This window comes from Haplochromis burtoni, unplaced genomic scaffold, assembly GCF_018398535.1.
Source record: "Haplochromis burtoni strain Fernald_Lab_line unplaced genomic scaffold, NCSU_Asbu1 Contig_273, whole genome shotgun sequence".
In the NCBI taxonomy this organism is placed as follows: Eukaryota; Metazoa; Chordata; class Actinopteri; order Cichliformes; family Cichlidae; genus Haplochromis; species Haplochromis burtoni.
In genome coordinates, this window is record NW_024582634.1 from 226124 (window position 1) to 239936 (window position 13813).

At 39.9% G+C, this 13813-nt stretch overlaps 1 protein-coding gene across 1 annotated transcript in view; it reads right to left on the reverse strand.

The window, feature by feature from the left end:
* Positions 1-13813, reverse strand: part of cntn2 (contactin 2) — a gene marked incomplete in the record, with an annotated part of 77627 nt that overhangs the window by 52153 nt on the left and 11661 nt on the right. Inside the window, 9 exon segments of the mRNA XM_042227639.1 lie at positions 873-1023; positions 2819-2948; positions 6400-6536; positions 6651-6832; positions 7039-7141; positions 7535-7747; positions 8090-8185; positions 8376-8548; positions 13502-13643. Of these exon segments, the coding sequence (XP_042083573.1) occupies positions 873-1023; positions 2819-2948; positions 6400-6536; positions 6651-6832; positions 7039-7141; positions 7535-7747; positions 8090-8185; positions 8376-8548; positions 13502-13643 (1327 nt within the window).

Genomic DNA, 13813 nt, shown 5'->3' on the forward strand with positions numbered 1-13813 from the left:
TTTGACTTTAGGACTTGAAGCAGACAGAGTCTGGGACCACGATCACTCCGTGAGGCTCCTGACTATAGTAGCTGTAATGCTCCAACAATCCATCAAGCGGTGCGGCTTCGAAGCTTAGCAAAGTCATACTAAAACATTTTTGACAGATTTTTGAGCGCCGTGTAGCACATAAAATCAGTTTGAGGTCAGTAAGCACAACCAGAATTCATACATAAGGTGCGCTGTCGATCTTTGAGAAAATTAAAGGACTTTATATATATATAATCCTTATATTGCGGAAAATACGGTAAGTGCACACTTTAAATTTAAATTCAAGGTATTTAACAAAGGTACTATATTAATTGTTATGTTATTACAGCCAATTTTGTATATTGTCTACCATCTCCAAAAACTTAAAATTAACAAAACTGTCTCTGTCTATATATTGTTTTTTAAGTATAGGTTATATATACTTGGCTACTCTGACTGGTATGATAGACTCCTTTACTTGCAACAACATCTCTCTGGACCTCGTGTTGAAAGTTCCATTAAAAATAATAATATACAAATCAATGAGTTCAGTGCTTGGAACAACAGATATTTTATCTGTGTCATTTATCACAGAATAGCATGGGAACAGGCCTCAGCTACCTGTGAGACTGCTTTCAGTTGTTCTTGTACTATTCATGGAATAGAAGCTTACAAAAATGAAAGACCAAGCAGCCAATGTTCTTTTGCAGCCATCTGTGTGCATCACACTTTGGCCTGAGATACTACATGAGGGTGCACAAAACAATCAGTGCTAGGATCGACTTTACTGACCATGGTAGTTGACCATACATGCTGTTTACACTGTGGTATGAACTGTAACACAGGCTTAGCTAGGGGAATACCTGCTGCTGTTGGTGAGCAACTCTGTTCCACGACTCCAGAACAGACTGGGCTTCGGGGCAGCTCGAGGGCGACAATCAATCATCACCTGTCCCCCTCTAGCTGCTGGAATAAGCTTCCTTACTGGATTCAACCGGAAGTCTGGAGCCTGAACTGAAAGGAAGAGACACACAAGGATAGGGGAACAAAAGAGAGTGGTGCATTGCTGTCAATTGTATCTCCTGTTTGTTTTAATCCAAAGAAAAATTAATACGTTTTTTTTTACACGTAATGGCATGCTTTTATGTTGTCTTTAGGAATTATCAATACACCTTTTTACAGGTAAAAGTAGAATAGATTGAAGTAACAAGAGTCCTATTTATGGGCCAGTAACTAAAGAAACAGGTATCTGTGTCTATCACACAGACATAAGTGAGAATGCTGAGACAGTGACAGTCAGTGAGAAGGACTCTCGCTAGGGTCAACCCACAAAAAGTTACTGGACCAGACAATATACCTGGACGTGTGCTCAGAGCCTGTGCCGACCAGCGGACATTTTCAACATCTCCCTGAGCCAAGCTGTTGTTCCACAGTGCTTTAAAAACACCACCATCAGACCAAACTGGACCCACTACAGCTCGCATACCACACAAACCGATCAATGGATCTCAGGTTGGACATACAAGATCCATCACACTGAGCACAGGAACTGTGTTTGACCCCTCCAGAGGATTGTGTGGAGCACATCGTTGGCAGCTCTCTACCCAGCCTACTGGACATTTATACCTCATGCTGCATTCATAAAGCCACTACCATCATGGCTGACCCGCATCACCACTCCCTCCAACTTTTTTCTTCTCCCCCATCCAGAAGACGACTCTGCAGCATCAGGAGCAGGTCGGCGAGATTGTGCAATAGCTTTTCCCCCAAGCAGTCCAGCTCCATGCTGCCCCCCTCCACACTGGACTCTCTTCTCCACACACACTTCTTTGGACTACATAACACGTTCCTCTCACTGTCCTCTGTGCATCTTCCTTTTGTTTTGCATATTATAATTTGTATTTTTATTGTGTTGTGGTTTGCAGTGTTTTGTGTTGTTTCACTTTCAATTAGTTTAAAAGGAAAAGGCTGAAAATTTAAATAGTTAAAAGTTGAAATGTAAATAGTTGGTCTTTGTATTTTATAATTTTTTATTGCATTTTATGTGGAGTAAATAAATAAAAGTATACTTACGGTGGCCCCTAGAGACAAATCCCGTACAAACTCCGAAGCATGTGAAACCTCCAAAACACAACAGAAGTGCTCCTGGATGCTAGGGGGCAGTGTGGAGCTTTTGTTACCGAGTGGCTACACAAGCCAGGAAGTAACAACGACCGGATTTGGTGTGTCATAGTAACAGGTTAAATTTTTTTTAATTATTTGAATATATATGAGTGCTTGTGTATAAATACACAAACAAACACATATGCTTTCAATTGTGTAATTTAAGTGATCTAGGTAGCTCTGTTTTGGAAGTTCAGTTTATGCTAGAAATGTGTTTTGGAGTTTGTACGTGCTTTGTCTCTAGGGGCCACCGTATATATTTATATATAAACATATATAAATAAAACCACTTTTTTTTACATTAGTAATTCCTTTTGTTCATAATTTTCTATTGTTGTTGATAATAAATTAATTAAAGCAACAAAACAACCTGAAGAGCCGGTTTGGGAGCCAAAAGAGCCGGAGCTGGAATTCCCATCACTAATTCTTACTCTATTTCTATTCAAGTACAATACTGTTGTACTTATTCGTAGTTTATTTTGTTTCTGTATAGTTGTACGTATGTATTTGAATTTCTTTCATTGTACAGTCTGCACCTTTGATATAGGAGGACGATATTTCACCCGACTGTATACTTGAGTGTATATTGTTGGTTTGACAATAAAAAATTGACTACTTGGCTCGAGAATGAAAAGTCTCTATCTACCTTGGACCCTGAGCTCAGCAGTCGAGTAGATGGTGCCATGCTTGTTTTCAGCCACACACTGGTACATGCCAGAATCCTCCAGAGCAAGGTTGATGATTCTAAGATGAACTCCATTCACCTCCACACGATCCTTGAGGTCCGAAGAAGGTAAAGAAGAGATAAAGTTACAGAAAGCACAAACCAATCTGTGACATGTGTAACAAAGCAGGCTGTACAGTACTGCATTATTCAGCTCACTGTTTGCAGAAATAACTAAAGTGACAATTAAACTATTAAAGGACAAAAGCCATATTCATACATGCAAGTGTTCTTAGGTCGAATCATTAACTGAAGCACAGCTTTCCTTATTTGTCTGATTATGCTTTGGCTCCTTTTTTCACTGCTTTTAAGAGGCAGTATCCATGGTTGGAATCAAGACGAAGTCCCTAATAAATAAGGAACTTATGAAAGTTATGCCACAATGTGCTCATAGCCCTCTCCATAAACCCCATGCCCCATTTTAAGGAGTTTTCAGATTTACAATATCTCTAATGTCTTGGAACTTCAGAATACTATTCCAGAAGGTCAATGAAGCCATTTCTGAACAACTGCAGATTTTGAGGTCAGTTCTAGAAATTGGACATAAATACAAGTTATTCTGATTTGCTGTTGTACTCAGAATCAGAATTCTTTATTAATCCCTAAGGAAATAATGTGGGTTACAGTTGCTCCTGTACAGTAACAAAAATAGACAACAAACTATTTAACAATACAATATGTTACAGATTTACAAATTTAAGAAATAGCACAATATATACAAATCACTCAATAATAAATATCAATGATTGACAGAGGTGATTATAGATAAATATTAAGAAAGTTGAGAGCAACATTAGCGAGTAAGAAAAGAGCGTGTGCAAAAAGGTGTAACTATTACAGTGTTTACAGCCTATTAGATGGAGGAGTGGTGCAGCGATGTCCATGGGCAAGAATGATTTCCTATGTCGTTCAGTGGTGCATCATGGGTAATCTCAGTCCCCCACTGAGTGTGCTCCAGTGACTGGCCAGCACGTCATGGAGTGGGTGGGAGGTGTTGTCCAGTATTGTCTTTATCTTGGACAACATCCGCCTCTCAGACTCCACCCTAAGAGAGTCCAGCTCCGTCCCCACTACGTTACTGACATTACCCTATTGTAGGGTACTGTAGGTGAGGTAACTGTTGTTGTGATGATGTGCTATATAAATAAAAACTAAAAATTTAAATTGATCTGATTGAAAATCCAACCTGTCAACCACCCATGAGAGGAAATTTGTTAGGATGTAAGACCTACCATAGAACCAAGTCCGCCAGAGCTTACTTTATATTTTTACATGCTGTGGAGCCATTTTTGAGAGCATTTCAAGTTGCTATACATCAATACAACTGTTATAGCCCAGATTTTAATAATATGTGTGCATTAAGTCCATAGTAACTACATTAATTACAAAAAAGAGCAATAAACTACAAAAGAATTGAAAATCGTTTTTGGTTTTTTTTACATATATTTCTACTTGGAGAAATTTAAGAGGCTTATCCCTCAAAACTTTAAATACAAAAAAGTTGCAAAAATAGTTTCCAACCACAGGAAATTTATTTTGAGTGTCTTCATAGTTTTATTTTAGAGATACAGCAATTTTTATATACTGCAGGAAAAACGAAAAAAACAATCCTATGATGCAAATTTGCAAAGAAAACAGCATCAAAATAAACTATTTCCAGCAGTGCAATTCGAGTTCTAAGCATCCCAGAAACTATTCAGAAAAGCATAAAGTCAAACATGACTTATAAAAACACCAGTATAGGCTTTTAAGGCCTACAAGTAAAAAACTATATTTTTCACGAATGTGACGTCACTTCCGGTTTCGGGCAGGAAATGGCGGACATGCAATAGTTCGCGCTGATATCTTTTTCAATGTGGTAAGTGTTACGAACAGCTGATTGGATCGGCAAAGCCTGTTTCTGGAATATCCGGTTGTTCAGTGATGACGCGACGAATCCTACTTCCGGGTCTAAAGTAGTCTGCATTTACACTAAGGCTCTCAAGACTGTTAAAATCTGTAACCGATTGAAACTGCTAACTTGATTTTGGCTCTTGCAAACTTTTGTTTATTTATGTTCCCCTTAATTTATTTTATTTTTTGTACTCACTTTTGTCTCACTGTCCTTGTCACTCTTTCTGTTCCTCATTGTACTACCACAATGTTCATCTTTTATGTGATCCCTGTTTTACTTGACTGTATGTCTATAATGTGATAAATAAAGTTTAAAAAAAAATAGTCTGCGTTTAATATGGCTTTTGTGTTGTTAACATGTTTAATGTATGTATTTCTTCTATTTATCTCAAAAAGCTCCTAAAACAGTCAGTGATCACTGTTGACCTCCCTCGGCTTTTATTACCGCTAATCATTTATTTAAGCTCAGTTTTTAAAACCTTAGGATGTAACTACAGCCCAGCCCATGCAGCAGTATATGAATGACTAACCTCGTATTGTGGATGGATTATCTCAGTTGTTCTCCTGGCTGAAGTTTGGTCCTTTTACAGCATCCTGCCATGCGATTACATTTGTTCCTGACCACCGAGAACACTCACGTTAACTTTTATCGCAGTGGAAAAAAAGTTAGCTTGTTTATATTATGCTAACATAGCTGTGTCGCTAGCGGTCACGTAGCACATCATTATATACCAGCTAGCCCAACTTCAGTAACCCTACAAACGTCACTGCTGTTTAGTTTTCTGTCTTCATTTATGTCTGGAAGTGATAACAGAGCTGTACGTTTTAATTTGTTTCCAAAACCCCGCAGTCAGGACATGCTATATTGTATTTAGATAGAAGCTAGCGAGCTAACTCTCCTGCTAACTTCTAACTTGTTAAATGTCATAAATTCTGTTTTCATGGATGCCTGGATGTTAAACTCAATTGTTACACCTGGTAGAGCAGAACGCTGATCATTTTATTAAAGATGAAAGACTTTAGACAGTTTTTCAACTCTCAGTAATGCCATAGTGATCGTTTGATATATGGACCTGCAGCGGAGTTTAGGCCCAGACACGGCTAGTGACGTCAGACTGAACGACTGGATAAGACAAGCCTTTAGCTCCCTTTGGTCTCAGTACACTTTCCCCATATGGTCGTTTCTTTTCAAATACAAATGATTTTGTGGAAGGAAAGTGACCGTAGGACAAGCTGATGGCATAAGATGTAAGTACAACTCCTCTGGTTTCATATGAAAAAAAATTATTGCGCTAGCTCACGCGGTTCCGGTTCTACAGGGATTTAAAAATAGTTACGCAAAACAGAGCGTGCCGCTCTGACCGGCTTTAAAGGGTTAAGGAACAACACAGAAAGCACCAAGGGTTGATGCTGCCACCAGCTGGAACTACTGGAATGCCCACAGTACCATCATGATGGGCTGAGAGGTTGTCATCAAAGAAATATCTCTCTGCTTCAAAATCGAGTCCAAAGGATAACTGTACCCACATGGTCATGCCAAATGCCTTCTTCAGAAGTTTTATGGTCAGCTGTGTGTGTGTGTGTGTGTGTGTGTGTGTGTGTTGTGTTACCTGTGTACTAAGTGGCTGTCCATTGCGTAGCCAGCGTACAGAGGGTCGAGGTTTTCCAGCAGCCACACAACTCCACTGAAGATCTGAGCTAATCTCCACCTCTGAGTCGGTCATCACCTGCAACCACTCTGGTTGAGCTGGACGAGAAGAAAGTCAAGAAAAAACAAATACACATGAGCTATAAAATGAACACGAGTGCATTAAAATGAAATGACCCATGCTTTGCTGCACAATGAAGAACCTGTAGTCACCTTGGACATTAATGCGTCCCTGGTGCGTGTCCCTTCCTTCTGAGTTGTAGGCTTCACACTCGTAAATGCCCTCATCGTCAAAGGAGAGTTCAGGAAGGGTCAGGGTGGGACCCTCCACAGTGGGGCCTGCCTTGGATGGCATTAGACCATCCACCTTCCTCCACCGCACCTTTGGAACTGGACTTTAAGATGAAAAGCAAAGCGAGAGTTGAGAGATGGAAGTAAGAGGTCAATAAAATGCAGTGCAGCGATCAGAGAGTGATAATTAGGTTTGGGGTATGAGGATGTAAAAATGCCTGGACATGTATTACTACAGCTGAACCGCATCACTCTATAATATAAGACACATCAGAAGCATCACACAGCAATTTCTGCGATGGACACTTACTTTCCATAAGCAAAGCACTCTAACTGGGTGGTGTGTCCAGCCAGGGCATAGGTATCTGCCAGGAAGCGCACTTTAATGGTTGGAGCTGACTTCCTGGGATTGGCTGGAATGAAAAAGCAAATCTTCTTAGATTAGATTATCACTTAATTCTGTGCCATAACCTCTTTTTAGTGTAAAATTCCAAATCCTTTCAGTCTAAATGAGATCCTTAGTGGAAGCCTTGGGCCAGTATTCCATGGGCTGACCAGCAGGGTTACTGATGAGAAGGAGAAAGTCAGCAGCTGTCTCTGAGTCGACTTTGCTTCAGCCTTTAATAAACTGATAACAGGCAAGCTAATGCCACAACTTAAAAGTGGACGTTGCACTGGGCTATCAGTGAACAACAACACCCTGTTATCCTATGTTTTTAGAATCATTGATGCTCAACTACAGACAGCGGAACAACTACACGTGAGGATGCTAAGAGACGAGTGATGCAGCTGTAGGTCTTTCATACCATCAGGGACTACCGTGAGCTGGTTGGCCTTGCTGAATGTGCTCTTCGTGCTAACTTCCATGTTGATCGTTGTGAAGCAGAAGTAGTTTGCTGTGTCATTAGGTTCAGCTTTGGCCAGGTACAGATTCCCAGTGACCTGTGACACAAACCAGCGCCCATCATCCTTCCTGATGAAGTTGGGAAACTCGTTGAGAAACCAGCGGTAAGACAGCGCTAGAGAAGAAAAGAATTGCCGTCAGTCACTTTAGTCATTTCATTCTGTCAGCGCTTAGATTTCACTGTAAAAAGTCACAATCATAACAGTCACAATGTATCAGTGAGAGATTTCATTTCATATTTACTGTCATATTCTGCCCCTCTGACCTGTTAATCACCTTCTGGCCCTGGGCACTAGTGGTGAGGTGGCTAGCTGCAGCACGACTCTTTTTTCTTTGTCAAGGAAAATGATGCAAAAGAAAAAACTAATGTTCCAGCCACACACAGGACTATTCTGTGGCTCTCTGAGAATATATATAATAAATTATCATTTTCAAGAACAATGAAACAGAGAGGTACCTGGGTAATGTGGAGGAGGTTGGCAGGCCAAGAACGTTCCTTGACCTTCAGTTATTGTTTGAGGACTTCTGCCATCTGGAGGGAAGTCATGGAGGTCTGGAACAAGCAAATGCAGACAAATAAGTAATAAATGCTGAAAAAAACAGAGAAAAGTCCTAAAACCAGCGAGCTCTGATCCAGAAGCAGACAAAGAATGTAAACTTGTGTTTTTGTCTGGTGCCTTTTCTGCCATGTTTTTAAAGCAGGCAGCTCAAAGTAAAATGACTGAAAGGTCTTTATTACTTACAACCAAACTTGAGGTTGGCTGCTCTGCTAATGATGGTGCCACAGCGGTTGATAGCTAGACACTGGTAAGAGCCTGTATCCCGGATGGGGTCGGGGCTGCTTATCACCAGGGTACCAGCCACCAGGGAGTATCGGTCCAAATTCAGTGGAACCGCAGTCCCATTCACAAGCCACCTGCATGATAAATGGAAATAATCATTTGATTCAGGCTTTTTTTTATCCTGCAGTATAAAAAATTAATTCAAATTTTATGGTAGTTTCATTTTAATGGAGTGAAAAAGAAACATTTGACTTTAAAGATCCAAACTGATTTGGATGTCACTGAGTTAAAAAATTCCAGCTCTCACAGATTAGCTGTGTGCCCATGGAGCAGTCACAGATATGGCTGGGCAGGTTTAGCTAACAACTGAGTTTGTTCAACCTGAGATGCTGCAACTCTGGCTTCCTGTTGCAGATAAAAAGTTCACTTCAACTCTGAGTCAGTCACTGGGGTCTGTGATACTAACATACTCACGGCCAGCTTTTCTCAAACAAACCCCAAGTTTCTCTCTAACTCCTCCCATCCTGCTGACTGACTCTCCAATCCATGTCCTCACTCATAAAGGAGTGGACACATTTCCAGAAGGACTTGACCTTAGCAGCTAAAGAAGGGCAGGAGACTGATGCTGTCCAGTGGAGCGAGTGATTTATTCACCATTTTGTGACCAAACAATATTTACAAAACTTAATAAGAAACTCAACTCCATAGTTAACTCAGATCAAATAAACATAACTGAACTTAACTCAATGGAAATGAAGGTGAAAATGTAAACAGCTACACTGAACTGGTTCTTTTCTGCTTAAATGGTCCACTTAAACAATCTCACCCTGGACTACTCCATTAGATAGGTAAGACAAACATTTCTGGACTCAGACACGATACGTATTACAACAAATCAATTTCTCTATAAACACAGTCTAAAATCAGTTTTATTAAATTACAAAGGTTCTCCTGCTTCTTCACCTGGTGTCTTCCTGTGACCTCAGATTAACCAGATTAAATACAGTAAAACTACATTTCCTGCTTTTGTTCCTGGAACACTGGTAGGTAAGGTGAGTTCAAACTAAACCAATTAACAGTTGAAATGGAAAAAAAAACATGTTAACTTAACAAACCTGTCAGAATCGATTTAAACCAAGATTTTACATGATATAATCTGCAAAAGTGGAAAACATAACCAAACTCGGCCAAATGAAGCTTTCTGAAGTATTGAAGCACGTTTTCATTACTCGAAGCTTTTCAACACAGTCCTCTCTGGTGACATCTGGTGGCCAAAAATATGAAGAGCAGCTTGAATCCACAAAATAAAACCAACTGCTTCATTATGACTGCTCACGCTGCAGAGTGGAGTTCTGTTTGACACTGGGCCACCGCTGTGCTGCTTTGAACATGTTTTTGTTTGTTTATTTATTTAATAAATTATTGTGATCAATAAAGTTCCCTTGTTCAAACATGCAGCATGATGTGGTCTTTCTTTACTTCTGACTTCTTGATGTTGGTAAATACAATAAGTGAAAAATACATATAATAATGTACAACACAATATTGAGTATGCTTCTGCTGTGAGGTCCTGCCTCCATGCACTAATCGCTGGACAGCTGGACAGGTATGTTTATAAATAATATTATATTAGGCCAATTTTCTTACACATATTTTTGACCTGGGGGTAGATTGATTGTGAACTGGAAAGAGATCATGCATATGTACTTGCAAATTAAAGACATGATCCATTTAAGGAAACCCTTTTAAATTTTTATTTAAAAAGAGAATTTGTTCCTTCGTGCGATGGCTGAGATGATTTCTCCTTTGAAGAAATCCTCTCACACAGAAACTGTAGAGATGCAGGTGTACGGTCTTCCTGGGTCCCACAGACTATCAGCCAGAAAACATTTTAAGATTATTTTTAAAATAAAATATATTTTATTACATTAAATAAAAAGAGTCAAATGGATGTGTTTCTAAAGTTATTTAATGATATTTATATTATGAAAAGCAGATTTTTGACATGTTAAGTTTTTCACGTTTTCAGAAAAAATAAACACGCACTAAACAAAAACAAACAACAAGAACACAAAGCTGGAAAACCCAACCAAAACTGACTAAAATCAACTCTAAATACTCCCACACGACAGAACCTCCTCGCTTCCTCGCTGGCTCCAAATCTCTCAATACAATAATCAGTGGTTTGCTGTCTCTCACCATCAAAACACTCCATGAATCCCGCGAATGATTCACTTCCCTATAAACCACCGAAGCAGTTAGGTTCTAAATGAAGCTTCGGACGTCACTGATCACGTGACTCTGGCCAAACGAATCAAGTCTCCACACAGTGCTTCTTTTTGACACACACAGCGTCAGCTTCAAGCGGGCCACCACTAATGTTTGATATTACAGAATACATATGAGATATGGCTAAATCAAAACAAGAATGTTAACTAAGAATATAGACAAGTGGTGTTCTCACCCACTTGGTCACAGGCAGCTTTACATTAGTTGGCTATTCTGTGATTTTCCAGTCGCTCAGTTATCAATATAAAAGGACAGAAACACAACAATGTGTCTAACGACTGGATCTTGGAGAAAACACTTGAAAACATATTAAAAGTATTAAAACTAATAACTGAAATTCAGAGTCTGAGTCTGGCCTCAGCGGGCTGATCCACCCAAAGATATCATAGGTTCTGTAAGAGAACTGTGTCCAAGTCTATTTGCACGGTAGGATGAATCCAATCAGGAACACATTTCAAATCGCAGATTCAGCATGATCAGTCAATGCTGACACCTGTGTAACCCATATTTAAGTATGGCTTGGATAAAATGTACCAAAACATAAAAAAAGACTATCAATCTTAGCAGTCACACTCGGTTTATAGTGAATGAGCCACAGGTTCAGCAGTGAAAGAGTTAAGAGTTCTGAAGTAAACGTGGGTTGCTCTTAGCCAATGAGCTGCTGCAACGTGGTGCAGTGCCCCGCACGCCATCTACGGCTGAGAGAGCGCAGGTTTGTCCTCCTCTCTCACTAATACCCCATGACTACGCTAGCGAGGAAAAAGAGATGGAGATTCACTGAAACGAGGTACGGGGAAAAGTGATATAAACGGAAGAGTTAGCACTTGCTGCTTATGAAAAATTGTTTTATTGCATTTGTATTGGTAAGACGAGTAACTAGTTTGGTTCCTTTTACATTGTTAGGTCAGGGAAGGTTGTGAATTAGACAACGCCATTTCATCGTTCCTGCGCCATCTCGCGCTCCTACGCCATTCTTTTTTGAGATCGGTGAGCATTTTAATTGTTTATTGTTTATCTGCACTTTTCATGAGTTCATTGTAAGCAAAATTTTCTAGTATTTATTAGGAAATTGTTTACAATGTTTTGCGAAAAACTTTATTTTACTTATTGAAAAAAAAGCATTTGAATCTGTTGCACAGATTATTCTGTGCTTTACTGTTTATTTTCAATTTGTAACATGGGTAACGTTACAAATAGTACATCTTAAGTGATAGCAAGTTGTGATCTGTGATTATATGGGAACTTAATGTCCTATGACACTGTCATGGACAGGTCCGATTTTTTCCTTTGTGTCCTTCCTATCGATGCATTGCAATGGATCCTGTAATCGATGGCGAGCCAACCCCGTTGACGGACCAATTGACTTTGTTCTGTGCTGCACAGCAGAGTGTGGTAGGCCAGCTGCAACAAAAAAAACACACCACGCCACTTTGATATTACTGTTCCCCTTCTTCACACAAACCCCCTGGACTTATGGACGGTTTATTTTAAGGACTTTTTACGGACTCTATACATCCCATGAACAGGAAGAGAAGTGGGTGTGGGCCGTTGGATCTATTTTTCCAACTCAATGGTTGTTGCAATCAGCTAACAAAGTCTGTGAAGTTGCAGATGAAAGTTGCTATTTGGATTTTGGTAATTGAGATTGTGGTTTATCTTGAACTTGAACCCTGATTATACACTTAGAAGGGTGCACCCAGGTAAGGTTTTTTTTAAGTGATTACTGTGATTGTACCACAGGGTCACTGAAGGAAAATACTGGTACCAAAAAGGGATACTTTCATTTGAAAAGTATGTTTGTTATTAATTTTCATTCTTTTAATTTCTGAATGAGTAAAAATACACAAGCCAGCGGTTTTCTAAACTCACAGTTGCCTGAGTCTCATTCAGTTTGCCTCTCCTGTACGTAGCCGAACCTACTGGTCCAAAGCAGTGAGCTCCTTTGCATCAAATGTGGGTGAAGTACAGTTCAGTCCAAACTGAAGGCCTATAAAAAAGTGTCTCATTACCAATGCACCCGATAAACAGCTTGTGATGGGTAAAACCAATGAGCTCTCACAAGGTCTTTGCAACCTAATTGTTGCAAAACATACTGATGGCAGTGGTTAGTCCACAAGTGGAAAGAACATCATTTTGACATAAACTGGCCATGACCAGGTGCCCCCTGCAAAAAGAAGAGTGAAAATAATTTTTACGAGGGTTGTCCCAGAGCCAAAGACAACCTGTGGAGAGCTCCAGGAATCAGCAGGTACAACGGTTTCAAAGAAAACAATAAGTAATGCACTTAAGTGCCATATGCACACTCACCACTCCAGACAACATTGCTGAAAGAAAAAGCATGTTGAAGTGTGTTTAAAGTTTGCTGAACAACATTTAAACAAGCCTGTGAAATGTTAGTTGACTAGAGTCTGGTTAGATGAGACCAAAACTTCAAGATCAAGTTTTTGAATGCAATAATATGAACCATGTTTGGAGGTCACAAGGCACTGCATGGACATCTGTGGCTTGATTTCTTTACACGTGTGGACTGGATGTGTTGTTACTGATATCTGATGAGAATTTCATATCAAAAGCACTTTTAGAAATATATTTACTTAGAAAATTGGTGACGTGTTCAGTACTTATTTTCCCCACTGTACAAATTCACCAGGGGATCAAAAGATTATTCGCCCCATTCTAAACCAAAATAAGACAGCAATTTAATATAGGAATCAAAGTAAGTACCCTAAAACAAACTTAGAAGACCAACTCATTTTATAAAATGTGGGCTCCACAGGGAATGAGTGTGTAAGACTCACCTATAAGCAGCAGCTGGATTTGCTCTGGCCTGACAGCTCAGGGTCACTTTGCCTTCAGTCAGGCCTTCAGGGTAAATTAAACTGCTCGGCTGTTCTTCAAACACTGGCCCGCTGTCATGACCTGCCACACACACATCTCCACCTGGAACCAAAATAACAATGATAACATTATAAAAACACCCAGCACGCCCCTGCGGGCGGTTTATCCTTCAAGCTCGGGTCCTCTACCAGAGGCCTGGGAGCTTGAGGGTCCTGCGCAGTATCTTAGCTGTTCCCAGGACTGCGCTCTTCTGGACAGAGATCTCCGATGTT